The sequence below is a fragment of the Pituophis catenifer genome, unplaced genomic scaffold (genome assembly GCF_029215685.1).
Source record: "Pituophis catenifer annectens isolate HBS135680 unplaced genomic scaffold, rPitCat1.0.hap2 SCAF_8, whole genome shotgun sequence".
NCBI classification, from domain to species: domain Eukaryota; kingdom Metazoa; phylum Chordata; class Lepidosauria; order Squamata; family Colubridae; genus Pituophis; species Pituophis catenifer.
The window spans coordinates 70,153,474-70,179,121 of NW_027256888.1; the positions used below are offsets into that span (position 1 = coordinate 70,153,474).

Below are 25,648 nucleotides of genomic sequence, written 5' to 3' on the forward strand. Positions count from 1 at the left end.
AAGGGATGGCTAATTTTTTTCACTGATTATAGTAGTAATCTTGGCCATATACATCATATCCATGCCCTTTGTAGTAACTATACTCATCCTCATATGTTCTGAAAGTATCTCCTCGTGGGTACCCATTCTCACTGGCATAATAATCAGTTTGGGCTTCATATCCATGTTCATAACCATTTGTGGTGGAGGCATCATGCACCCATGGATCTTCAGTGGTAGTGTCATACTGGCTCTGATCTGAAGCAGTGGTTCCATCTTGCCACTGTTCACCTGTACTACTTTCAGTAGGGTTGACAGTTGTCACCAAGGTGGTTAGACTGATGGTCGTTGCTTCGTTTTCTTCCTCTTCTTCCTCCTCTCCTCCATTTCCAGTTTCTTCTAGGGTGCTGTTTGTGCTGGTGGCGTTAGCACCGCTTCCATTTTCATCTACTTTCTCTTCTTCTTCCTCTTCATTCTCCTCTTCCTCATTTTCATCACTGTCTTCTTCCTCTGCGTCTTTTTTGGGAGCATTTTCAACCTTTTTATCGCCTGCTTCTTTGCCGGGTTTCTGAAGAGGCTCTTTTACTCCTGGCACCTATATTGATGCAAATTTTTTAAAAAAGAAGGGGGGGGGATAGATTAGGAAGCTATTTTTTTTTATCATTTAATTGCAAGCTTTAATCATAATTTCATTGATATTCAAGGACCAACGCTGTAATTTGTATGTACTTGCTTAATTTTATTCCACTGTGCTCCTGTGGATTCCTGACCATTTACAATAGAAATGTGAGGTCTCCTGCCATTCCTAGCATTTCGACTATACTTTTCATTTTTTAAAAAAATAATTTATTGAAATTTATTAAAATACAATACAATACAATACAATATTAGGAAGCTAATTATGATCTGCAAAGGCACCCATTCCCAGTATGTATGATCTGGTTTTAACCTTCACCAATATGGATTGTATAAAAGTTATAGGAATCTTAAATTCATAAAGTTGAAAGACCCACTTATACCACTGAATTCTTATTCAATTCATATATACTATTGCAAGCCCAAAAAATTCCTTCTGGGTTTAGAACTACAATTCAGTCTAGATCAGATACTCAGTTTCTGTATGATTCCAATTATGTTTGATGGGAGAATCATTGTCTCTTTATCCACTGATCTACTCTAAATATCAAAGGCATGTGCACTTTACAAGATATGTCAGAATGCCCTTCCTTCTGGGCTTCCCCAGGCCAACTATCACAAAACTGCTATAACACATTGCGTGTGCTTTTGTGGCATGAAAGAAATTGAAATGGGTACATATCTCCTTCTTCAGTGAAGATCTGATTTGGGCCTTATACCAAAATATGATGATAATGTTGATGATGATGATTTTCAAGTGCCGGGGAAATCAAGAGATTCAGGCAGTTCAAATGAATATAAAGATTTATTGCAAGGTTAAGCTTTCTACAAGAATCTGAACTACTAGCAGCCAAGGGAAATGAGTGGGAGTTAAGAAAGGAATTCAAGGTAGACTGTACTTAGATCTCGTATGGGTGCACAGGGACTCATGGCTGATGACACGTTTGACTCCTCCCTCAGGCTCAGCTTGGTTATCTCCTACAATGATGACATTAGCCATTCAATTGTGTCCAACTCTTGGCAATTCTATGAGCCAGGTTTTGCATTACTTCTTTGACTTGTTCTATGCTCTGGTCAGCCTTGATGGTGTCCAGCCACCATGTTATTTGGCACCCTGCCTTCCTTTTATCTCTAACTCTTCCAAACATAATTGCTTTCCCCAGTGAATTCTCCGGCATGACAGGACCAAAATAAGTGAGATGCAGTTTTGTGATCCCCCCCCCCTTCCAGTGACATGTCTGTCTAGTGTTAATATCAAAACTTAATATTGCCTTCTTTTCGGTGATATTGCCAGGACAGTCAGATGGTTATTATATAGCTTCTTATTAGCCAACGAGAACTTTCAAGTACTGTTTAGCAACACCAAATTCTGTTCTCTAGCCAAGAATGTGGCAGATGATGATGCATTCTAAAGCCCAGCTTCATCCTACGCCCTTTTGTTGGTTTGTCTGTCTGTCTGTCTGCTTGTTTTACAGCTCTTCGCCATGACAATGTTTTTATTTGATTTGACATATTCCAAATTTCCATAACTTGCTTACCTTTGTGGGAGGTTCAGCGTTTCCATCAGTCTTCTTATCTCCAGCTGCAGGTGTAGTGGGAGCCACCGTGGTCTCTTCACTTCCCTTTCCACCTTCATTTTCTTCATTTGATTGTCCCTGTTGGGGCGTTAAACAATACGAATATCACACTGCGTATTATTTCAAAAGATACGCATAAATGAAATCATTTTCATGATCATATTTACTATCAATATTTTCATGGTACTAATGCCTATAAAGCTACTGATACAAGGCGGTACATGCCTCAACTTGAAAAAAGTCCCATCATCTCAAATCCACTCAAGCCACTAAACAACAACAATAAATATTTGAATCTAAGGTAAAAATGGGCTTGATACCTTTCCTAAAATTAGAACACGGTTCATTCATAGATATCAAAACAACAAATCCCATTCTTGGCAGAGATGGGGGTGGGTGGGTTGATGGATCATTTTTCCCATATGTCAGGGGTGTCAAATTTGATTTCATTGAGGGCCGCATCAAGGTTCTGTTTGACTTCGGGGGCTGGGGTGGGCATGGCCAGGGTTTGATGTCACTTCTGTTGGGGGCGTCTGTGGTGGCCCAAGCACTCTGCCAGAGAAAACAGGCTCCCGAGCTCCTGCTCAGCCTCCTGCCACCCTCTGCCAGTGAAATTGGAGCCTGGATGGGCCACAGGCAGCCCTCCCAAGCTCCGTTTTCGCTGGCAGAGGCACCACAGGCCGGTCTTTTGTTGTTTCTAGGACAGCCCCATGGACCAGATCTAAGCACCCTGCAGGTCAGATCCAGCCCTTGGGCCTTGAGTTTGAGCTATATGTCAAGCTCATGGAATTCTTATCTAGTGATATGTAGAAAAGGGCCTCTCATACAAATCTTAGTCCCTAGATAACTGGCTAAGCAATGAAGTTAGAAGTTTCTAGAAAGGGCAATTCACAGTGGTTTTCTTACACTTTAGGTGCTAATGATCATGACTGGTGTGGAGAACAGAATATTTTCTTTAGTTGTCCTGTGGAATCCCTGCCTTTATAAACAAGACTCTAAAATGGCAGCATTCCAATTTTCAGTGGAAATTTCAAACTACTCCCCAAAGCTTATATTAATACTTAATTGTATTTTTGGAGGGATATAATCAGAGGTGGTATTCAGCAGGTTCTGACCAGTTCTGGAGAACCGGTAGCAGAAATTTTGAGTAGTTCAGAGAACCGGTAAATACCATCTCTTACTGGCCCCACCCCCATCTATTCTCTGCCTCCCGAGTCCCAGCTGATTGGGAGGAAATGGGGATTTTGCAGTATCCTTCCCCTGGAGTGAGGAGGGAATGGAGATTTTACAGTATCCTTCCCCTGCCACACCCACCAAGCCATGCCATGCCATGCCATGCCACGCCCACCAAGCCACGCCCACAAAACCAGTAGTAATTTTTTTTGAATCCCACCACTGGATATAATGTAGGACACATGCAGAGGTGGGTTTCGGCAGGTTCTAACCAGTTCTGGAGAACTGGTAGCGGAAATTTTGAGTAGTTTGGAGAACTGGTAGTAAAAATTCCAACTGGCCCCACCCCCATCTATTCTCTGCCTCCCGAGTCCCAGCTGATCGGGAGGAAATGGGGATTTTGCCCCATTTGCTCCCCTGGATTGGGGAGGCAATGGAGATTTTACAGTATCCTTCCCATGCCATGCCCACCAAGCCATGCCACACCCACCAAGCCACACCCACAGGACCAGTAGTAAAAAAATTTGAAACCCACCACTGGACACATGGTATTAAGTCCATCAATCCATGACTTGATGTTTGTAGGATACACTGAAAAAAATTTAGTCTAAAATTTCTGGATGAAATTGAATCTCAAGCACTCGGGCAATTGCCCGGAACTCTGATAATATCTTTCTACAAAATTGGCAGAATGTCATGTTTTGCAATATTGTTCTAGCACGCTGCTGGTCAGACCAACCTAAATATTTATATGCCAGTGTAGCTGTACTTAAGATCAGATGGTTAAAATGCTTAAAAATAAGTCGAAATGTGATACCATGAAAAATGGAAGTTATTTTCCTCTCCATTGAAAGGACTTGCAAAATTGCAGGGTGTGGCTAACTATCTGGATAGCTACCAGAGGTCTCCATGACCCCCCATATAACAGCAATTATAGGACTATTTATTTAAATGTTGTTGAGGTTCGGCCTATGTCAAGAAAGGGCATAGCCTGGAATAAAACAACTGAAATGGATCTGAGAAAGATAATAGCTCCATGGAGTCATGTATCTGAAGGTGTTGAAAACTCAAAGTTGGACTAACTATTGCCCCATTGCAGGGGTGCTATTCAACAGATTCTGGAAAACCAGTAGCGGAAATTTTCAGTAGTTCGGAGAACCAGCAAATACCACCTCTGGCTGGCCCCAGAGTGGGGTGGGAATCAGTGGTGGGTTTCAAAATTTTTTACTACAGGTTCTGTGAGTGTGGCTTCTTGGGCGTGGCATGGCTTGGTGGGCATGGCTTGGTGGGTGTGGCAGGGGAAGGATACTGTAAAATGTCCACTCCAGGGTAAGGATACTGCAAAATCCCCATTTCCTCCCGATCAGCTGGGACTTGGGAGGCAGAGAATAGATGGGGGCGGGGCCAGTCAGAATTTTTACTACCGGTTCTCTGAACTACTCAAAATTTCCGCTACCGGTTCTCCAGAACTGATCAGAACCTGCTGAAACCCACCTCTGGTGGGAATGGAGATTTTGCAATATCCTTCCCCCAGGAATGGGGAGGAAATGGGGATTTTACAGTATCCTTCCCCCAGGAGTGGGGAGGAAATGGAGATTTTGCAGTATCCTTCCCCTGCCATGCCCACCAAGCCATGCCCACAGAACCGGTAGTAAAAAAAAAAATTGGATTTCACCACTGCCCCATTGATGTCTCTCCCCAACCTCTACATGTTTAGGCAAGAAATCGGAATGGATTATGTACATAAACGTGTGTATGTATTTTAGATTTTTTTTAATAAAATTCTGCCTTTATACTTTCATAGATAATTAAAGATTGCAAACATATTTAATATTCCTTCTTCCTCCTATTTTCCTCACAACAACAACATCATGAGGTAGGTTGGGGTGAGAGAAAGTGACAGCCCCAAAGTCATCCTGCCAGCTTTTATGCCTAGGTTGGGACTGGAATTCATGGTCTCCTTGTTTCTAGCCTGGTGTCCTAACCACTAGACTGGACCGTGTCTCATAAACTCAACTTCCCTTCGTACAAACTGGCTCTCATGCAGTGACGAAGTTACCTTTCTTGGTAATGATCTGCAACGAGAAAACAAACTCAGAGAACACCAGAAATCCCACAATTCAACTCTCTGAACTACATATATTCTCCACCATTTTATGATAATAAAGTCTCTTTGAATCCACAGTGGCTTGATAGCAACACCATCAAGCAAAACCAAAACCACACTCAATAGCATTGATGATGTTACCTAGTCAGGTAATGAAATGTTTTGCATGAAAACAACCTAGCTCAGAAAGCATCAAGGACCCCACAGTTCAACCCTGAGCTACAAATATTCTCTTCTATTGGTATTGTGTCTACCTATCAGGATCTGTCTGGACTCACTGGAGAAGAACCTAATGTTGGGAAAGATTGAGGGCAAAAGAAGAAGGGGATGACAGAGAACGAGGTGGCTGGATGGAGTCTGAAGCAGTAGGCATGAAGTCTGAAGCAGTAGGCATGAGTTTAAATGGACTCCAGAGGATGATAGAGGACAGGAAGGCCTGGAGGAATGTTGTCCATGGGGTCGCGATGGGTCGGACATAACTTCACAACTAACAACAATAACAAGGGCCTGGTGGCTCAGCAGACTGATAGCATTGTGATTAACACCAGCTGTCTGCAATTACTGTAAGTTCAAATCTCACCAGGCTCAAGGTTGACTCAGCCTTCCATCCTTTCTAAGGTAGGTTAAATGAGGACCCAGTTTGTGGGGGCAATAAGATGACTTTGTATAAATATACAAAAGTATGAAGGCTATTGCTTAACGTATTATAAGCTGCCCTGAGTCTCCGGAGAAGGGCGGCATATAAATCAAATTTAAACAACAACAACAACAACAACAACAACAACAACAACAACAACAACAACAACAACAACAACAACAACCAGGATCTGTCTGTCTGTCTGTCTACCATTAATCTCCTTAATTCAGGCCAGTTTCTTGCCATACAACCAAGCAGAATACTTATTCCTCATTTTTGATGGCCCATCCAGAATTTTGTTGCTTGCAAGTCATGACAAAAATAGAAAGGCTTCCATGGACCTGCAAGCAACCCCGGCAATTGTTCTTGAATAAATGGACAAAAAAAAAAATTGTTTTGTCTCCAAATTTGTGGGTTCCAATAGCTTTTACTGTATCTGCAAGGTTGCTGCTTGTTTAGATGACAAACATCAAACCAGAATAGAAACTTGTGGTCAGTTACTAATCTTCACCATAAGCATTCGCAGAGTATAGGGTTTAAAAACAATGCTCTTTGGTTTTGTTTTGAATAAAACCAGACACATTCCTTACCCCTTCTTCTTCCTCTTCCTCCTCTGAACTATTGCCACCAAAACCTTCTTCAGATGAGTCACTGTTAAACTGAAAAGAGAGACAGTTCTGAGGCATTGGCTCCCAAACAACATGAATGCTTATTTACAGAAAAGCAAAAAACTTTTGCTCTCCCATATGTATACAGTGGCCTTCAAGTCTGTGTAATTTTTCCAGTACTTCAGAGCCCAGACTTCAGATGTTTTGTTGCTGGATTAAGAAAAATAAAATAGAGACAATATGGAAATACAGGTAGTTGTTGACTTGCAGTTCATTTAATGATTGTTCAAAGTTACAACAGCACTGAAAAAAGTGACTTATGTATATGTATTTGATTATATATATTTGATACATATTTGATTATACATATAATAACAGCGACTAGAATAGTATTTGCACAAAGCTGGAAAGCAGAAAAAAATCCCTTTAGAAGGAGAGATAATAAAGAAAATTTTAGAATGTGCAGAAATGAACACGTTAACATTAAGAATAAAAGATAAAGAGGAATTGGTGTACTTCAAGACATGGGGACATTTTTATGATTGGCTAGAAAAGGAATATGAATAAAAATAAATGAGAGAAAAGACCCCAAAAAAATAGAAATCCAGATGATACCTGGGTAAATGAAAAAGAGGGAAGGAGGGGGAAAATGAAAAAAGAGGTACTATATAAATGTACTTTAAGGATGATATATGTCTAACCAGCAAAATAGAAAAGAAATTGAAAGGAAAATGTGGGTAAATATAAGATTAGGGTTGCTAAAATACCATCTTGATAAAATATTGAATTGAAAATGGGCACAACAACAGAGAGGGAAGGGAGAGATGAGTAGATGGACAGGTAGGAAGGAGAGAGGAGAAGGGAAGAAAAGAGAGTGAGAGAAGAAAAGGAAAAGGAGAGGAAGAAAGGGAGGGGAAATAAGAGTAGGAGAGAGGGTTAGAAAGGGAAGAAGAGGGGAGGAGTGGGGGAAAGGAAGGGGATGGAGAGGAGGAAAGAAGAAAGTTGAAAAGAATAGAAGAAGGGAGGGAAGGGTAAGACGGGAGAAGGAGAGGAATGGTTGTTGTGGAAGAAGGGAGATATGGAATGGCAGAAGAGCAACTCCGAATATATTTTAAAGTTTTAGGATGAAGAATGAACCAATATGGAAACCAAAAGATAACATGTGCGATAAGAATGGTTAAAGAGATTGTACATTTATATATGTTTTATGAGAAATAAAAATAAAAAACTTTTATAAAAAAAAGTGACTTATGACCAATACAATACAATTTATTATTACATTCTTAGACCAGCACAAATAAAGGCGCTTAGTATATATATATACACTTAAAAATTCTAGTATAAAATAATAAATAACATCTATATAAAATCTATAATAAAATTCAGTGTCAATTATACATGGTCTGACTATACGATAGTTGCAATCCCTCAACTGTGTGGCCCGTTGTAGGTTCAATGCTAAAAGGGAAACGACTAAACAGCGCAAAGCAGTGGTGGGTTGCCCCCGGTTCAGATCGGTTCGCAGGAACCGGTAGTAAAACCAGCAGGAAGTCCCGCCCACCACCTCGGATGTCATCATTGGCGATCTGCGCATGCGATCCCATTGCAAACCGGTAGTAAAGGTAAGTAGAACCCACCCCTGGTGCAAAGGGTTAGCCACAATTGCTATATAACATCGCTATGGTGGAGGAAGACACGCATTTGCGATGAATCCCCAGTGGTGCTGCGCAGAATCTGACCACCTGTGCTGTAGTTATGGACTGTTCATCCTTAAGCAGCCACTGAAGATAGGTAGTGTTGGAACTGTTAGGAAATGGTCTAACTAGTTGGTCAGGCAATATATAAACCAACAATTTATGTTTGCAGTCAGAAAGGTATTATATTGCTTTAAGACTGTATTGCATCATCCTGTATCCTGATTGGCTAAGCTCTGTAGCCAATGTACTTAAGGGAAGTCAGGATCATGGCTTGTGTGGATACTACACCATTTTACCTGCTTATTTGCTATAACTCTCTACCTGATCTCTCTGTATGATCACTGTTTGATCATAGCTACATGTTGTTTTCTACTATTTATTGAATGTTTTGATATTGAACTTGTTCCTGTTTTGAAACTCAAGAAGAACTGTTTTAATGTGTATGACTACAACCGGTAAGAAGACTTTGTACTTGAAATATCCCTGAATTGATCTTTTAACTCTCGTCTTATCTGTGTATGACTTGGATTGTTTTTGGACTTTGCTTTACTTTTTCTAAAAGTAAAAGACTACAACAACTCAGTGTGTTTGTATGTTGACTGTGATTGTTCACAACCACTCCCAGTCGCTTTTCATGCGTTTACTCAAAGGGTACTCTGCTCAATAACCCACAACATCGGTTATGAGCCAAGAATACCCTTAACAGGAACGGCCAGAATACCTAGCAGTACACTCATTTCTCTGGTACTTATGACCAATTTTCACACCTGCGACTGTTGCAGCGTCCCCATGGGCACGTGATCAAAATTCAGATGCTTGGCGTATTTATGATGGTTGCAGTGTCCCATGGCCTCACCTTTCACGACCTTCTTACAAGCAAAGATAATGGGAAAACCCTTTTCATTGAATGACCATGTTAGTACCTTAACAACCGCAGTGATTCACTTAAAACTGTGGCAGAAAAGGGCGTAAAACGGGGCAAAACTCGTTTCACAATGGTTTCACTTAGCAACAGAAATGTTGGGCTCAGTTGTGGTTGTAAGTCAAGAACTACCTGTATACCTTGTAGCGAGGTAGGCAACCAATGATTGCAAGTTTCTGAATCCTTTACCATCATGTAAACTGGCATATATATATTCCAAGTTCTAATTTGTATCTAAAGAACAAGTGGTGTATATATTGGTTCAGCAGTTAGCTTTCAAAGTTCACATAGGAAACTAGCAAGCCTGGAGACTTGATTTAATTGTAGAATCTCTGGATTCTACAGTAATCCTTGCATCTCCATTTTGCCCTAGAATAGGGATGGCTAACCTTTTCTGGACCGAGTGCCCAAAGCGTGCATGCGTGAATGTACGTATGCACCAAAACCCCCAAAATGCAATGTGCGCGTGCCTGAACCCCCCAAATGCAATGCACGCATGGACCCCGCACCCCTACGCATGCGGGGCAAACACCCAAAGACCAGCTGGCTGGCGGGAGGCACGCACGCATGCCCAGCAGAGCTGAACTGGGGTGACTGCTTGCGTGCCATCAGAGAGGGCGCTGCATGCCACCTCTGGCACACGTGCCATAGGTTTGCCATCACGGCCCTAGAACCATGATGGCGAACCTATGGCACACGTGCCGAAAGTGGCACACAAAGTCATGTTGCCCAGCACACGCGGCCTTCCCTGCTTGTCTTCCGGGTTTCTGGCATGCATGTGCGCATGATGATCAGTTGTCCTTCACTCGTGTGGCAGTGCCGAAAACCAGTGTGCTCATATACGCCAGCCAGCTGATTGTCGGGTGCGCATGCGTGCCAGAACCCGGACGTTCGGCTTTTCTGGAGTGTGATCCCTTCGTGCGTGTGGCAGTGCTGAAAACTGGCCTACCCATGCACACCAGCCAGCTGATCGTCGGGTGCGCATGCGCGCTAGAACCCAGAAGTTCAGCTTTTCCGGAGCATGGCCCCGACGTGTGTGCATGCATGTATGCAACATTTCCATGTGACCTACCGTATTTTTTGGAGTATAAGACGCACCGGAGTATAAGACGTAACTTAGTTTTTGGGGAGGAAAATAGGGGGGGAAAAAATCTGCCTATCTGGTGTTCATCTGGCTAGGATCCTTAGTCTGGTCAGCTTCAGCACATTAGTTTGCTGGTTTTGTATCCTCTGCTTGGGGATAAAAAACAGCTTCTAAGGCACAGCTGAGAGGAAGCAGCAATAAGAAAAGCAGGCAAAGCATGGGGAGATCGCTTCCCTCAGCTAGCACCTTGTTAGGGCTGCAAAAAAGCTTCTAAAGAACAGCTGAGAGTTGGAGCAAAGCATGGAGATCGCTTGCTATCACCTCGTTAAAGCACAGTGGAGAGTCGAGGGAGCAGGCAAAGCTGGGAAGATCGCTTCAGTCGCTGCTGCCTTGTTAGCACCTTGTTAGGGCTGGAAAAAAGCTTCTAAAGAACAGCTGAGAGTCGGAGCAAAGCGTGGAGATCGTTTCATCAGTAGCGCCTCGTTAAAGCACAGCAGAGAGTCGAGGGAGCAGGCAAAGCTGGGAAGATTGCTCGCTAGTGCCTCGTTAACGCCTCGTTAGGGCTGAAAAAAAGCTTCGAAAAAGCTACATTTGGAGTAGAAGACGCACGCAAATTTTCAGCCTCTTTTGGGGGGGGGAAAGGTGCGTCTTATACTCTGAAAAATACGGTATTCAGCACTTGTGCCGAAAAGGTTCTCCATCACTGCCCTAGAAGGATTCCTGTTTGAAACCCTGCAGCTCAGTGTAGATTGCATTGTATAAAAAACTAGCTTATTTTACTAAAAAGGCCTTTGAAAGGCAATTTTTCCAGTTTAAACATGGCTTAGCAGCTTTGTAGTGCTCTGAAGAAGCCACCTTAGATTATGTCAATTTCTTTCATGCTGCCGTAAAAGACAGAAAATATTATTTCTTTCCAAAAGTGGGGCTGAATAGGCCATGACTTCAAGCTCTTCCAGGTTTTTAAGAAAACTATTGATGTTTTAGGGTTAATCTTTGTATTATCCATAAGGAATAATAAGACAAGTATGTTGTCCAAAGCTGCAAAGTCACTGATCAATATAAAAATATCTCTGTTGTCCCTCACAGAGATGCCAAACCACTGTTCTGTTGAGGCAACATTCCCAGAAGACCATTTTTAGTTCCTTACATGACCCATATTTGAAAACATATAATTAACAGGCCCCTGCATTACTCCCAACTTGTCCATAAGAAGCCACTTCTTTATGGATGTTCTTTAACATCCCACTTGTCTCCTTAACAATGGAAGAAAGAAATCCTTCCAGAAATACATTATTTTCATGGATTAACAGTATTGTCCATCAGTGGTTCTATACAAGTTACTTCCTTTTCGGTGATTTTACTTCTGATATTTGACTATTTGTGCAAGAATTAGCACATAATCAAGTTTTCTGCACACTGCCTATTTGTCAGGTGCAAAAGAGTGAAAATAATAGTAAAAATATTACTCTCCATGGGATTTTTACCTCTGTGAAGTTGACTATACTGTATCTGGATGTCTGTACATAAGTAAAATATGCCAGGTATTTTGGGCATTTTATAGAATTACAGGTAGTTCTTAACTTATGACTACAACTGAGCCCCAAATTTCTGTTGCTAAGTGAGAAGAGTTGTTAATTGAATTTTGCAACATTTTACAACCTTTCTTGCCACCGTTGTTAAGTGAATCGTTGCAGCTGTTAAATTAGTAACACAGTTATTAAATGACTTTGGCTTCCCCATTGACTTTGCTTGTCAGAAGGTCACAAAAAGGGATCACCTGACCCTGGGACACTGCAATCGTCATAAATATGAGTCAGTTGCTAAGTGTACAAATTTTGATCACGTGACCATGGGGAAGGCGCAACGGTTGTAAGTGTGTACAACAGGCATAAGTCACTTTTTTCAGTGCTGTTGTAACTTTGAATGGTCACTAGCTGTGTTCCAATATCTAAGCGGTTGTCCCAAAGGTGTTTTTTCAGGAGGCAATTGGACTTTCTTCCAAGAAGCTTCTTCAGCTCTGACAGGATAGTGGGGAATGGATGAGAAGCGAAACGTCTTCAAAGAAAGAACAAGGAAGTCCAGTTGCCTCCTGAAAAAGCACCTTTGGGACAACCATGACCTGGATGACTGAGAATCTCTACAGACTTTTACATCTAAGAGGTTGCCACCAAGAAGAGGGAGTCCAGCTATTCTCCAAAGCCCCTGAAGGCAGGACAAGAAACAATGGATGGAAACTAATCATGGAGAGAACCAACCTAGAACTAAGGAGAATTTTTTTGACAGTTAGAACAATTAATCAATGGAATGACTTGCCTCCAAAACTTCTGGATGCTCCAACTCTGGAAGTTTTTAAGAAGAGATTGGACAACCATTTGTCTGAAATGCTATAGGCCTTCCTGCCTGAGCAGTGCGTTGGACTAGAAAACCTCCAAAGTCCCTTCCAACTTTGTTATTCTTTAAACTAAACAAACTATTGTAAGTTGACTATCTGTATTTGCGGGAAATATACAGCTTACGTAGCTTCAATTTTCATCTTTGTATTGTGCCTCAATAATCAGCACTAATGCTTTTAAAGATTTGAATCTGGAGCACGTCTGCCTACAGCGAGGGCAACAAAAAGTTAAGATGGCAGCCATGATTGTGCAATCAAAGACCTGCTTCTCTTTGTGTGTCGAGTCCCGATCCGGGGCTCGCCATACCTGGGAGTGGTGGGGATGAGAAGCACATATCGGAGACGGAGATCACAACAATGGATGAGGCCGCGATGGCGGGACACGTTGGGCCAGTGCTGACCAGCCGCTTGTCAGCAGGCTACTCTCCTGGCCAGGTCTACACAAGTGGCACTGGGCAGCAGGCAACGGGGCAGGTGCCCGGCGTGAAGAGCAAGGAGGTGACAGCAGCAACAGGACTTCCAGTGGCAGCACCACCACAGCTGCTCACCAGCTGATTGCCCCTGTGTCCATGCAAGCACCTCCGGTCAGGATTCACAGGGCCCTGAAGCAGCTCGCCGGCCTGGCCATGCCGCTTTGATCAGATGTTAGCCACAGGCGAACAGATGCTGGGTGACCAGCGGGTGTGTGAGGCCGACTGGAGGGTGTGGCCCTGGACTATAAAGTGCACTGGGAGGTGAAAGTTCTCAGAGCTGACTTTGCCCAGAACTGTGTGTTATACTCATCATGTACCAAGGCTCCGGCCTACTGTTGGGGATTAAAATCTGGGTTACTAAACTGCTTGGTTTCCTGTGTGAGCCTCCCCGGTCCGGGCCTGGACCTTTAAGATTGTGCATGTGTTGCATATAAAAAAGGGGAAGGCTTCGATTGTACTATTGGAGTTGCCATTTTGCCTTTTTTTGATTCCTCCTTCTGTGGAAACTCCTGTCTGGAGTTTAAGTTCTTTCAAAAAACTGTATTTACCTGGAATCTTTTCATAGGTGGGTAGAAGTGAGGATATCTATAAAGAAAATGCCTGTATCTGTTCTTGAACACCTGCCAGAATAAAAGAAAGACATTTTAATCATTAAATCTAAGGGGGGGGGGAAATTGCTCTGCTTAATAGCAAACTAAAAATTCAAGGATGTTGCCAACATACCGCATTTTCTTCTGAATCTTCTGACTTAAATCGTCTTCGGAAGTGCTTTGCCTACAACAGAAGGGGAGATAACTTTAGAAAGGGAGTGCTTTCATTTTATTGTATTGCTAACTTAATCTTGGTGTCAGCCTCTATACTTTTTTTCCTGAAATGTGGTCTGGATTTCCAACCCCCCAAAACTATTAAATTTCAAAAAAAATATAAAAAACAAAAAACAAAGAAAAAGAGTTAAAAGGAGGAATGAAGTAACAATCAATCAATCAAACAAACAAACAAACAAACAAAATCCTGAAGAAACAGCAGACTAAAAGGGGAAAAAAGCTAAGGAACAAAGTAACTTCAGTCTTTCTTCAATACAGATAAGAACTTAAACATCAACAATCTTTTGAACTAGAATAAAGCATAACAAACAGCACTTCTATCATCACAAACAGATCTAATAATCAAAACCCAAAGTTAAAATTTCTTTTTTTCCTCCAGTTTCAATAAACAAATCCAGAAGTAGTACAGTAGGAGTGCTATCCTGTACCTAAATGAAATGAAACTATTAGTCTGAAATGGTATAGGGCAGTGATGGCTAACCTTTTTGCCATCACATGCCAAAAGTGGGTGGAGTGCAGGGGGGGTCACACACATGCGTGCCCACACCCATAATTCTATGCGACCCACCCCCTGCGCATGCGCGCATAACCCCTCCATGCTCCCCCCGCTTTTGGCACGTAATGGTACAGTGGGCCTGGTAGACTCGTTTTTCACTCTTCCCCAGGCTCCAGAGCCTTTCTAGGAGCCTGGGGAGGGCGAAAACAGTCTCCCCACCCCTGGAGGCACTCCAGAGGCAGGAAATGGCCCGTTGGCTGACTGGTGGGCCCAGAAGGCCCGAAAATCAGCGCTGAGCTCGCATGCCCACCGATATGGCTATGCATGCCACCTGTGGCACGCGTGCCATAGGTTCGCCATCACAGGTATAGGGTTTCCTGCGTGAGCAGAGGATTGGAGTAGAAGACCTCCAAGGTCCCGTCCAACTCTATTGTTATTTTGGTATTCTGTTGTAGAAACAGCAAGTAGCATTAAAGGAATATTAACCTGGCTATCATAGAGCCTAGTAATGATATGCTGAGCATGAAAAGAGGATGTTAAAAGCTATCTATAGGATCTGAATTTGCTTTTTAAAATATTTCTTGCAAAAGTAGGACCGAGATAGTCAGGACCAAAATGAAGTTCCAGGCTGGGATCACATACGGCTAGAACCAGCAAAGGTACTTCTGGGTAGAATTAGCAGTACTTGGTTAAAGGGATGGGTGATCTAACTTAATGATATCTTCCGTAATAATTTAGAAGCATATGAATTTGCTTTATATGAGACAGACTGTTATAACTGGACTATTTCAAGCAGGAATATTTTTAGCTCTTCCAGGAAAGGTTGTGAACTGAACTTAACCTCTTACTCTAAAACAGAACTACTATTCATCCATACTAAGCATGTAATGAAGTTGAGACGGAATGTGCAAAATTCATCCATTTGTTCCCAAATTGTTTCTGAATTGATCCATTTTGCACATGCCTAAAATGAACTGATGGAGAAAAGGAACAACAGTCTTATAGCCTAAATATATGCATTTGTTGTGTATGTTTATCATAGCTTAAGTCAGATGCCCAGAAATAATGAGTGACTACTGTATTATTCCAAGGAATTGTTAGGATGCTAATTTGCATTTACTGTATATTATATAGCAGATAGCTTTGAATATAAGGAAGAGTTGCTAATCAAAAAGTTGTGCAATTTCCTGATGAAATATTAGTATTTATGTAATGCTGGTGTGGATTAGGCGATCTAGTGAGATAGACAATACATAGAATTCAATACATAGAATTCTTTTTCTTACAATTTTCCACTAGATGGCATAGCTAACTGACAAAAAAATTCAGTTGCTGGATTGAATAGGATTTCTTCCTTTACCATGGAAGTATAAAATATGATCACTACTTTTTGGGATATGAATAATTGCGCTCCACTGCTTTATCATTATCATTCAGTTATATCCTAAATATAGTGTAACAACAAGTGTGTTTTTAAAAATAAATGTGTGGATGTTCCTATAACTGCCTTAGGTCATAGATGTACTACTTACAGAACATTAAACTTAAATGATAGTTTATTCTTGGGATAGCATGAAAATTAATAAATTTCTATGCTATCAATGAGAAGCCAGCTTGACTTGTCCAATGTCAACTTGCAAAGCATCCCTGGCCTGCTCTTGAGTTGCCATAAGCAAAGCGGGATGAGAAACCGACGAAACGGCATGACAGCCAAAGACAGATGCACATTCCAGACTTATCTCTCTCAAGGCTGTATCCCAGGGTTACCCACAGTGGCCAGAGGGGAGTGGTCCCTATAACCTGTGAAATTGCTCCATTGGCGAATGTGATTGATGACACACCCTGGGGGGAGGGGGGAAACAGGGTCATATTGGGGCGTAAATTATGTAGGGTCAGAGCTGGCTTCACTTGGGAATGTGCCGACATGAAGATCCTAATAAATAACTGGACTTCTTTTGAAGCTTGGCTTGAGGCTCATGATTTAATTAGGGCATCTGTCGGAACCCTGACAGCAAGCCAGCTCTTTATCAAACCATGTCAAGTTGGCAAAGTTTGAGAAGCTAAGTGAAGTACGTCTTCCAAAGAACATATATGTATCACACCATCCAGATTCAGAATTTCCCATCTCCTTTCAGTGCAAAGTGCAAAAGGAAGCAGGATAGATCACACTTGCTCTGATGAAGTTCTTGGCTAATATTACCTCTGTACTTCATTTGTCTTCAGTTCAACATACCATGGAATTGTGGGATTTGGGCAAAGATGTTGGTTATCTAACAGGCTTACGTGAAATATTTGGTTTTGCCTTGGCAAAATGGTTTGTGCTGTGTAGGAAAAAAAACAGTTCGCCTAGTTCAGGCAAAGCAGCAACATCAATAGTTCCTGTTAGCTTGAATTGTCAACCAGCCCTTGAAAAGGCTGTTAGAACGATCAGAAGATCCTCAGATGAGAGACGCAGAAACAAGGAGGAGCTTCGTTTTTAGATGTGAATGGACTACATCATTCCATAAAGCAGCCTTAAGAGGTGCTTTTCTCAAATCTCTCTCAAAATGAAGCATCCCCTTAAAGATCTGCATAATTGCACTCTGTTTCAATCTCACTGTCTCGGATCATTCATGGCGAAGGTGTTCCTCGGTATCTGTTTGAAAACTTACAGGAAGAGTACATTTCTACAAATACTTAGATGAAGTCTGCAAAGGTGGGATTCACAAAATTTACCTACTGGTTCGCCCAGCACCGAAAATGTGAGAGCATGTGCGCACACACATTTTTCTCGCACGTGCGGCGAGAAAATGGGATAGATAACATCAGGGATTGGTTCTACTTATCTTTACTACAGGTTCGCAACTGGATCGCGTGTGCACGCTCACTTCACTCATGCGAGCGCCTTGCTTCTGCGCATGCAGATGACATCGCTTCTGGTGATGTCAGGGTCAGTGGGCAGAGCCTCCCGCCAATTTTACTACCGGTTCTATAGAACCGGTCCAAACCGGGGGCAACCCACCACTGGATAACATATCTAAATGGGATAGCATAGTGCTGGGGTGGATGGGCATGCCCATCCACAGGTCACTACTACCGGTTCACCTGAACCGGTCCGAACCGGTTGAATACCATCTCTGGAAGTCTGATCTCAGATAAAGAAGGTCCACTAGGTATCTTCTCTCTGCAATAGGTTCTCCTGTCCTCTCTCCCATCCGTCCATCCATCCATCCATCCATCCATCTGTATAACATTTCCCATAGGGTCCCTCGAAAGTATTAAGTAATCAAGTAATATTTTTACGACATTAAACCCACATAGTTCCTCCACGTTTTTCCCTATTACATTTTTTTTCCATTTTTTTTAAAAATTTTAATTTAATTTGTATACCGCCCTTCTCCAAAAAGGAACTCAGGGTGGTGAACAGCCAAAATTAAAATACATACAATTACAAAAGTTAAGATAATTAAAAGAGATTAAATCAATTGACCTCCCAATTTAAAACCCCAAGTCTATAAAATTTAAAATTCCCATTAAAAACCATTTAGGCTAGGCCGGCTTGCTGGAATAAATAAGTCTTCAGGGCCTTCCATGGCTTGGATCCTGTACCAAATTAATCCACAGCTTTTTTGTAGTATAGCACATGGGACAGGGCAGTATATCGAGGTATAAGGTTTTAATAATATGGAATAAAGCCAATCTATTATATGTAGTGACTTGGAAATTATGGCTCTTCAAACAGAACTTGCTACAAAAAGATTCACAGAACAACGTCTTATTAAGAATTCATGCTTGCTGTGGCCTTCTGTAGGATTCTCCATCCCATTCATCAGGTTCAACTAGTTTTGTCCTTCCCATCGGATGACTCAATGAGCAAAACGTCCACCAGGGGGTGACTTCAGGGTGGGGTCAAAAAGTCAAGATGGCAGCTAGGTACTTTGAAATCAAACTTCTGCCTGTATTTTTCCATGTGTGTCCATGTGCAATGCATTTTGAAAAAGTTGCACTTTGATCACACCGTTGCAGCCATGGTCTTGAATTTTGGCCATACCATACCTTGATGCCTGTTGTGAACAAACTGAGCCTACATTGGGTGGTTTAGGTTTCTATTTTCTTCTTTCTCCTTCTACCTATTTGTCTACATATTTTTTTCGTAGCTCTGCAAATCTCTAAATTACCTTAAATATGCTTGTATTTTCTTCCTGTGTGTGGGTAGAATTTTGGCCAAATGATTACTGGCATTTATAGGTGTGAGTTTTATTATAATTGTTCTACGATGAATATATACTTATGATTCATGTTTCCTAATACAATATTAGGCTCTTTGCAAGCATACAGATCGGTGGTGGGTTGCCACCGGTTCGCCCCGGATCGGCCGAGCCAACGCGCGCATGTGTCCATGAGCGAACCGGTAGCGACGGATTTTGAAACCCTCCCCTGATACAGATCAAGTTGTTGATTCATGTTTAGACTCACAGGACCAAAAATTCCATAGCCAACATCCTATCAATTTACTGTGCTTAGTTGATGATAAAGATAATAGTAATAGTAAATATTTTTAAATTAAAATTAAATTAAATCTATATGCTGCCTGACTCCTGGGGATGCTGAGTGATTTACAAATTGATAGACATTTAAAAACAAGGAGCAACACAATACAGAAAAAACAACACAAAAGCAAAGAGCAGAGATACAGTAGCAGAGAAAAGAAACCCAAATGGGAACAAGGAAAGGAAAGAAAGAGGCACCAACAATCCTCACCAAAAGTCTCAGCAAAGAGCTTTCAAAATACCAGGAGGGTGGGGACCATCCTAATCTTGGGAGGTACCTCATTCCAGAGGCAGGCACCGCTATACAGAAGAAATGCTTCCAAACTCTCGATAGGTGGCATCGTTCAATCAATGGGACTTGGAGCATGTCAATCTGCTAGATCAAATCAGCCAAGCAGCTACTATGTGTGACAGGTGATTCCCCCAAGTAACAACACCCTATCATATAATGTCCTCTACAGGTAGCAACCATCATCTTGAATCATACTTGGAAGCAAACTGGCAGCCAGTACAACTCATGAAGCAGAGGTTTTATATGGGCATACCCAGGCATGCGTGTCCCTGCCCATGCTGTTGTGGTCTGGACCAACCGAAGCATCTGAGTGGTCTTCAAGGGCAGCCCCACATAGAGTGCATTGTAGTAAGCTAGCCATCTGATGACCAGGGATGGGCTTCAAAAATTTTATAAAGGGGTTCTCTGCTTGGTTGCTGGGTGGGCATGGGCCTGGTGGGCGTGGCCTAGTCGGCCTCCTGCACCATGGCGGCAGGGAGGTGTTTTTGCCCTCCCCGGGCTCCAGAGGCTTTTCTCGAGTCTCTGGGCGGGCGAAAACAGCCTCCCCAGGCTCCAGAGGCCTCTGGAGGTTGGAAACGGACTCCTGGGAGGGGAGGGATGGGCTGAACCCCTGTGAACCCCCAGCAGCCCACCCCAGGACATAATGAAATTGGGCAAAACTTCATTTTTAAAAAATGAAAACAGACTGATATATATATATATATATATATATATATATATATATATATATATATATATATATATATATATAATTTGATTTATATGCCGCCCTTCTCTGGAGACTCAGGGCAGCTTACAATGCGCTAAGCAATAGTCTTCATCCTTTTGTATATTTATACAAAGTCAGCTTATTGCCCCCACAACTGGGTCCTCAATTTACCTACCTTAGAAAGGATGGAAGGCTGAGTCAACCTTGAGCCTGGCGAGATTCGAATCTGCAGTAATTGCAGGCAGCTGTTCTTAATAAGAGGGTGCTTTAGACCAGTGGTCCCCAACCTTTTTATCGCCGCGGACCAATCAGCCTTTGATAATTTTACCGTGGCCCGCTGAGCGCGCGCAGGGGTGGGGGCTTTGGGCCACACGTGCGTACCTGCGCGGGGCTCTCTTCCCTGGAGCCTTTGCGCACGGCCCAGGAGCTTTTGCGCACAGCCCAGGAGCTTTTGCGCACGGCCCAGGAGCCTTTGCGCTGCAGCGTTCATGTCCCACGGCCGCTGCGCGGCCCGGTGCCAGGTACTCCACGGCCCGGCACCGGTCCGCGGACCGGGGGTTGGGGACCACTGCTTTAGACCACTGTACTACCAAGGCTCTATATTACTATATTACTATCAGTTAGTTTGAAATAGTTCTTTAGGGGGCTGTCTTGCTTTTTAAAATATATTTGTTCTAAAGGATACCATATAGTTGTGCAGTTGGGGTATAAATATGAATAATATAAAGGAAATGCTTTATGAGATCAAATGCCTACTCTGGATAATTGTTAATTGCTCCAGCAAAAGCACCATGCACCATGTACCAAAAGCACCAAACAGTTTTCGGCAAACATAACCAACATGGATCAAGATGTTCACCTCAAGTATTCAAAAATCTGAATTCATAGATAAATATCCAGAATCATCAGTTGCAGCCAGTAGATTAGTAGTGTTAATTGCTGAGATAAAAGTTGATTGAAGCAAATGTAAAGAAGGCTATTTGTAACGTATAAAGGGATAGAAAGAAGAAAAACAGAAAACAGGTGAATAAACAGGTGAATTAAAAAAAAACAGAACAAAGTCAATGGGAAATAATTTATCCCAAAAGAACTGAACCTAAAAATGATTTTATTTTATATTATTTTATATTAGCATGATAAATACTGGTTAACTGGTAGATTTTTAAAATCAAAATATTATAATGGATTTGAAATCTGATAAGTTGTGGAAAAACCTCTCTAATTAATAACGATAATATAGTACTAGTAATAACACAATGAATGGACATTAAAATGAATATTCACAATACAATATATCCTAGCCAAGATAAAATATTGTTATTTTTACTCACAGAGAAGGCACAAGTGATTCCTATAATACAGAGGAAGATCAGGGCTGTCTTCATTTTTCTGGTGTCTGAAAAAGAAAGAAAGGAAAAGAAAATATATTTCCAAATAGGAAGATAAATAAAATTGGAACATATTAAAGATAGACAATTTCTACAGTTCTGTTCAAATAATACCAGAAATATATCTGTTGGGCCTCATTGTAGGATTTTGACAAATGATTGATTGATTTCATCAGTAAAGTATACAGACCTTCAATTAGTGACAGGGTAAGTTTTTTAACATTGGTCATTCTATAGTTATATTTAAGTGACTTTGATGCAGTAGTTAAGATGTTAGCCTAGAAACCAGAAACCTGAGAGTTGTGGTTATACCTTAGGCATGAAAGCCAGCTGGGTGACTTTGGGCCAGTTACTCTCTCTTGGCCTAACCCTCTTCACAGGGTTGTTGTACGGAATATAGTAGGCTGGCCCTCGGAGTTTTATATATGTAAAGTAAGATAAAAATCTAATAATAAATTGTCCATTCTCCCAGGAATTTAGAAATATTCTAAGTTGAATTTAGAAATATTAAATTTAATATAAAGATTTAAATACAGATTTATACTAGCAGTTTATGTATCATAAGATCTAGATTTCCATGGCTCTCATAGAATAGAATAACAGAGTTGGAAGGAACCTTGGAGGTCTTCTAGTCCAATTCCCTGCCTTGGCAGGAAACCCTACACCACTTCAGACAAATGGTTATCCAACATCTTAAAAACTTCCAGTGTTGGAGCATTTACAACTTCTGGAGGCAGGTTGTTCCACTGATTAATTGTTCTAACTGTCAGGAAATTTCTCCTTAGTTCTAAGTTGCTTCTCTCCTTGATTAGTTTCCACCCATTGCTTCTTGTTCTACCCTCAGGTACTTTGGAGAGCAGTTAGACTCCCTCTTCTTTGTGGCAACGCCTGAGAAATCAGAACACTGCTATCATGTCTCCTCTAGTCCTTCTTTTCATAAGACTAGACACATCCAGTTACCGTTCATATATGTTTTATCCTCGAGTCCCCTAATCATCTTTGTTGTTCTTCTCTGCATTCTTTCTAGAGTCTCAACATCTTTTTTACATCGTGGTGACCAAAATTGGATGCAGTATTCCAAGTATGACCTTAGCAAGGCATTATAAACACTTCACGTGATCTTGATTCTATCCCTCTGTTTATGCAGCCTAGAACTTGTGTTGACTTTTTGGCAGCTGCTGCACACTGCTGGCTCATATTTAAGTGATTGTCCATTAGGACTCCAAGATCCCTCTCACAGTCACCACTATTGAGCAAGGTACCGCATATACTGTACCTGTGCATTTTGTTTTTCTTGCCTAAATGTAGAACCTTACTACATGCTAACTAAATTGTATTAAAAATGGTGGATGAGGGAGACAAATCATGTCACATCATGAATTCCGAGTTTCCTTCATTCACTGATTGAGCTAATTCTCTGAATATTGGAGGTGATGAATATGGCAATGAGAGAGTTATGGGATAGAAAATGGGGGGTCCCCATTTTCTATCCTAGAGAGACAGTCCCAATCTCTCTAAGTGACACATTCAGTTTCTCCTCGTGATTGCTTTTTGGTGTACCTCCTTATGTCTACCTCAGAGCCAGCTTTCAGGCTGTGGCAGTGCCTTGAATGAAGGAAGAAATTCATAGATAACTTTATGCTTGGAACTCTTTCATGCTTATTTCTTTCTGCCCAGATGTGGAAGTATGTGAGAGCCTTACTGGAAGAAAGAATGGGCTGAGGAAGCAGGAGCAACTCTATGAACAGCATCAAAAGGCCACCATTATAACCTCTCTAGAATGTTCCATAGTCATGCAATGCTGCTTCAAGGACCTGAGGGCAAGCTCAATGATTTCCAAAAATTGGGGGGGGGAGGGAGATGAGGCCTGAGCTCATTATCTATCAGCAATTCTAAAATTTTTGCTGGGAGTTGATTTCTGACTTACAAATGTTGCAGTCCTCACATTTACGTATTTATTGATATGTTCATTGCATTTCTGGCTAATCTCTTTCGGGTCATCATAGTTGTAATTTCAGAACAATCAGCATGCATTTAATCATTTTATCAACAATGCTCAGCTAAAAGGTATATTTCTTTGAACCCAAGGAAACTAAAAAGCTAAGGAGGTATTATGGAATATATATTTTTGGAGATGGACTACCAAGTTTTGTTTTATATGAAATAACAGGTTTTTAAAATTGTGGAATAGACTTTCACAACCAGATTATACCCAGATGTTTCCAATCAGCATTTTGAAAGTTGGACACCAAAACATCTGCAGAGTTCCAAATTGAGAAAGGGTATTCCAGATCTCAGAGTCTTAAAAAACACAAGAGATGCATAATTGCATATCATTTCTCTGTTGCTAAAAACTATTCATTAAATTTCAGAATTTATCCAGGACGCTGCCCTGGAACAATTTCACCAGCTTCATTAAGGTTGGTGTCCTTCATCTACATGCCTTAAAACAAACTTCCAAGTTTGGAAAGCCAACAGAAGATGACAGCATTATTTAATTGAAAGTATCAGTAAGTGGAATAAACCTTGTTAAAAGAGTGCCATGTTAATCCATACCTAATGTGCTTTGTTACAATTTGCATTTAAACCACCATTTGAAAGAAACAAAATTCAGTGAAGCATAGCCTACAAAGGGTTATGAACATGTATAAGTAAATACAAGGATTAGTTTTACATATATTCAACCCTTCTAGAAAATATTCCAAGGCCTAACATAACAATATATTTAATTGGTGACATCCATATTTATACTTTTGTTTCTACAACACGAACAGTAAGCTACAAATTCCATGTTATGTGCATTATCTTTGGGTAGCAGACAAATGATCTTGCTTAGGTCCTTTAATAATTTCATGACTGATGAACATTTGAACATTAATTTTGTGGACTATGAAATGTGTTAAGTTCGTCTCTATCTGCATTATAGAGAATTATGTTTAGGAGTTTATTAGTCAAAGGTGATGGAGGGAAGGCAAAATTTGACCCTCCAGATGGAAAGCAATTCCTATTATTATCATCATGGACTGTGCCAACTTTTGGAGCTGGAAAACTACAACTTGCCTCATCCCTGGGACTTAGTTAATTCAGGAGAAGTGCCATAAAAACAGTGTATTGACCAAACACCAAGTTTCTTTGTTATAATAATGTTGATTCTATAAAATCATCTCTCTGTCTCTTGGCTTTCCATCACCGTGCCCTCTCCCCAATTCCTGCAAGAAATCATCTTAAATTAAATCCAGCTAAGCGTTTTTAAGAAAACTAGGCTGTCTCTGTGTTATAGTTGGTACAGTGTAAAAGCCCAGCCTTATTAATCTAACAGAAATCAAAGCAAGGAAAATATAGTGACTCATTTAAATCACTGATTTAAATCACAGAAGTAATGTGCACGAGAAAGTCATATCTGCAAAGCGAAATATTATCTTAAAAACAGAGTTCAAAAATTGAGAATTGTACGGATTAAGCAACGTCAGAAACCTCATTGCTTGCAAAGAACCAATATAACTGCCCGTCACTTACCAAGCTGCAGTCTTGCAGGATGGAGAGCGGTCTCCAAGGAGTCAGGGAACAGAGATTTAACAGAGCATCTGTTTGTTCTTGGCCAACCTACTGGGATACGCACACTATTTTTACCCTCTGCCAGCCAATCAGCGCTTTCCTTGCATGATGTCAGCAAGTGGACTCTTACCAGAAAAATCTCCAAACTTCAACCATTTCCCTAGTCACAGATGTCACTTTCAAACATAAAGAGCTGTTTTAGTGCCCAAAGTTTTGGATCATTCCACCTAATTGAAGGGTTGAGCTAGAGATGAATAGGTTTGGATGCTGAACTCTATAATGATGGTCTGGGTTTGAATTGAACTCAATATTGGGATCATTAGTTTTGTGTGTGTGTCTGTGTGTGTGTGTGTTTCTTCTGTGGGAGAGGGGTAGACTAGGCAACAAGTACAGAAGGAATGTTCACTGCGTTATAAAACTGCAAATAAAAGCAAGTGAAAAGGCTGAGGGACAATTCATCTGAACATGGATTACAGCTGACTTTGTTCTTGAAAGGTCATTTTACCCTGTATTTGTCTTACTTGGGGTTCTTCAAATAAACATAAATGACGACAAACGAATAAATGCATG

General features: G+C 41.3%; 1 protein-coding gene across 1 annotated transcript; it reads right to left on the minus strand.

The window, feature by feature from the left end:
* Positions 1-25,060, minus strand: IBSP (integrin binding sialoprotein). The gene is made up of 7 exons (XM_070948824.1): positions 25,040-25,060; positions 21,467-21,531; positions 14,009-14,059; positions 13,834-13,905; positions 6,700-6,768; positions 2,154-2,270; positions 1-574 (listed from the first exon to the last, which is right to left on the minus strand). Exons 2-7 carry the CDS (start codon positions 21,518-21,520, stop codon positions 20-22), a joined length of 918 nt encoding a protein of 305 aa, XP_070804925.1. The 5' UTR covers positions 21,521-21,531; positions 25,040-25,060; the 3' UTR covers positions 1-19.
* Positions 25,061-25,648: the final 588 nt, after the last annotated feature.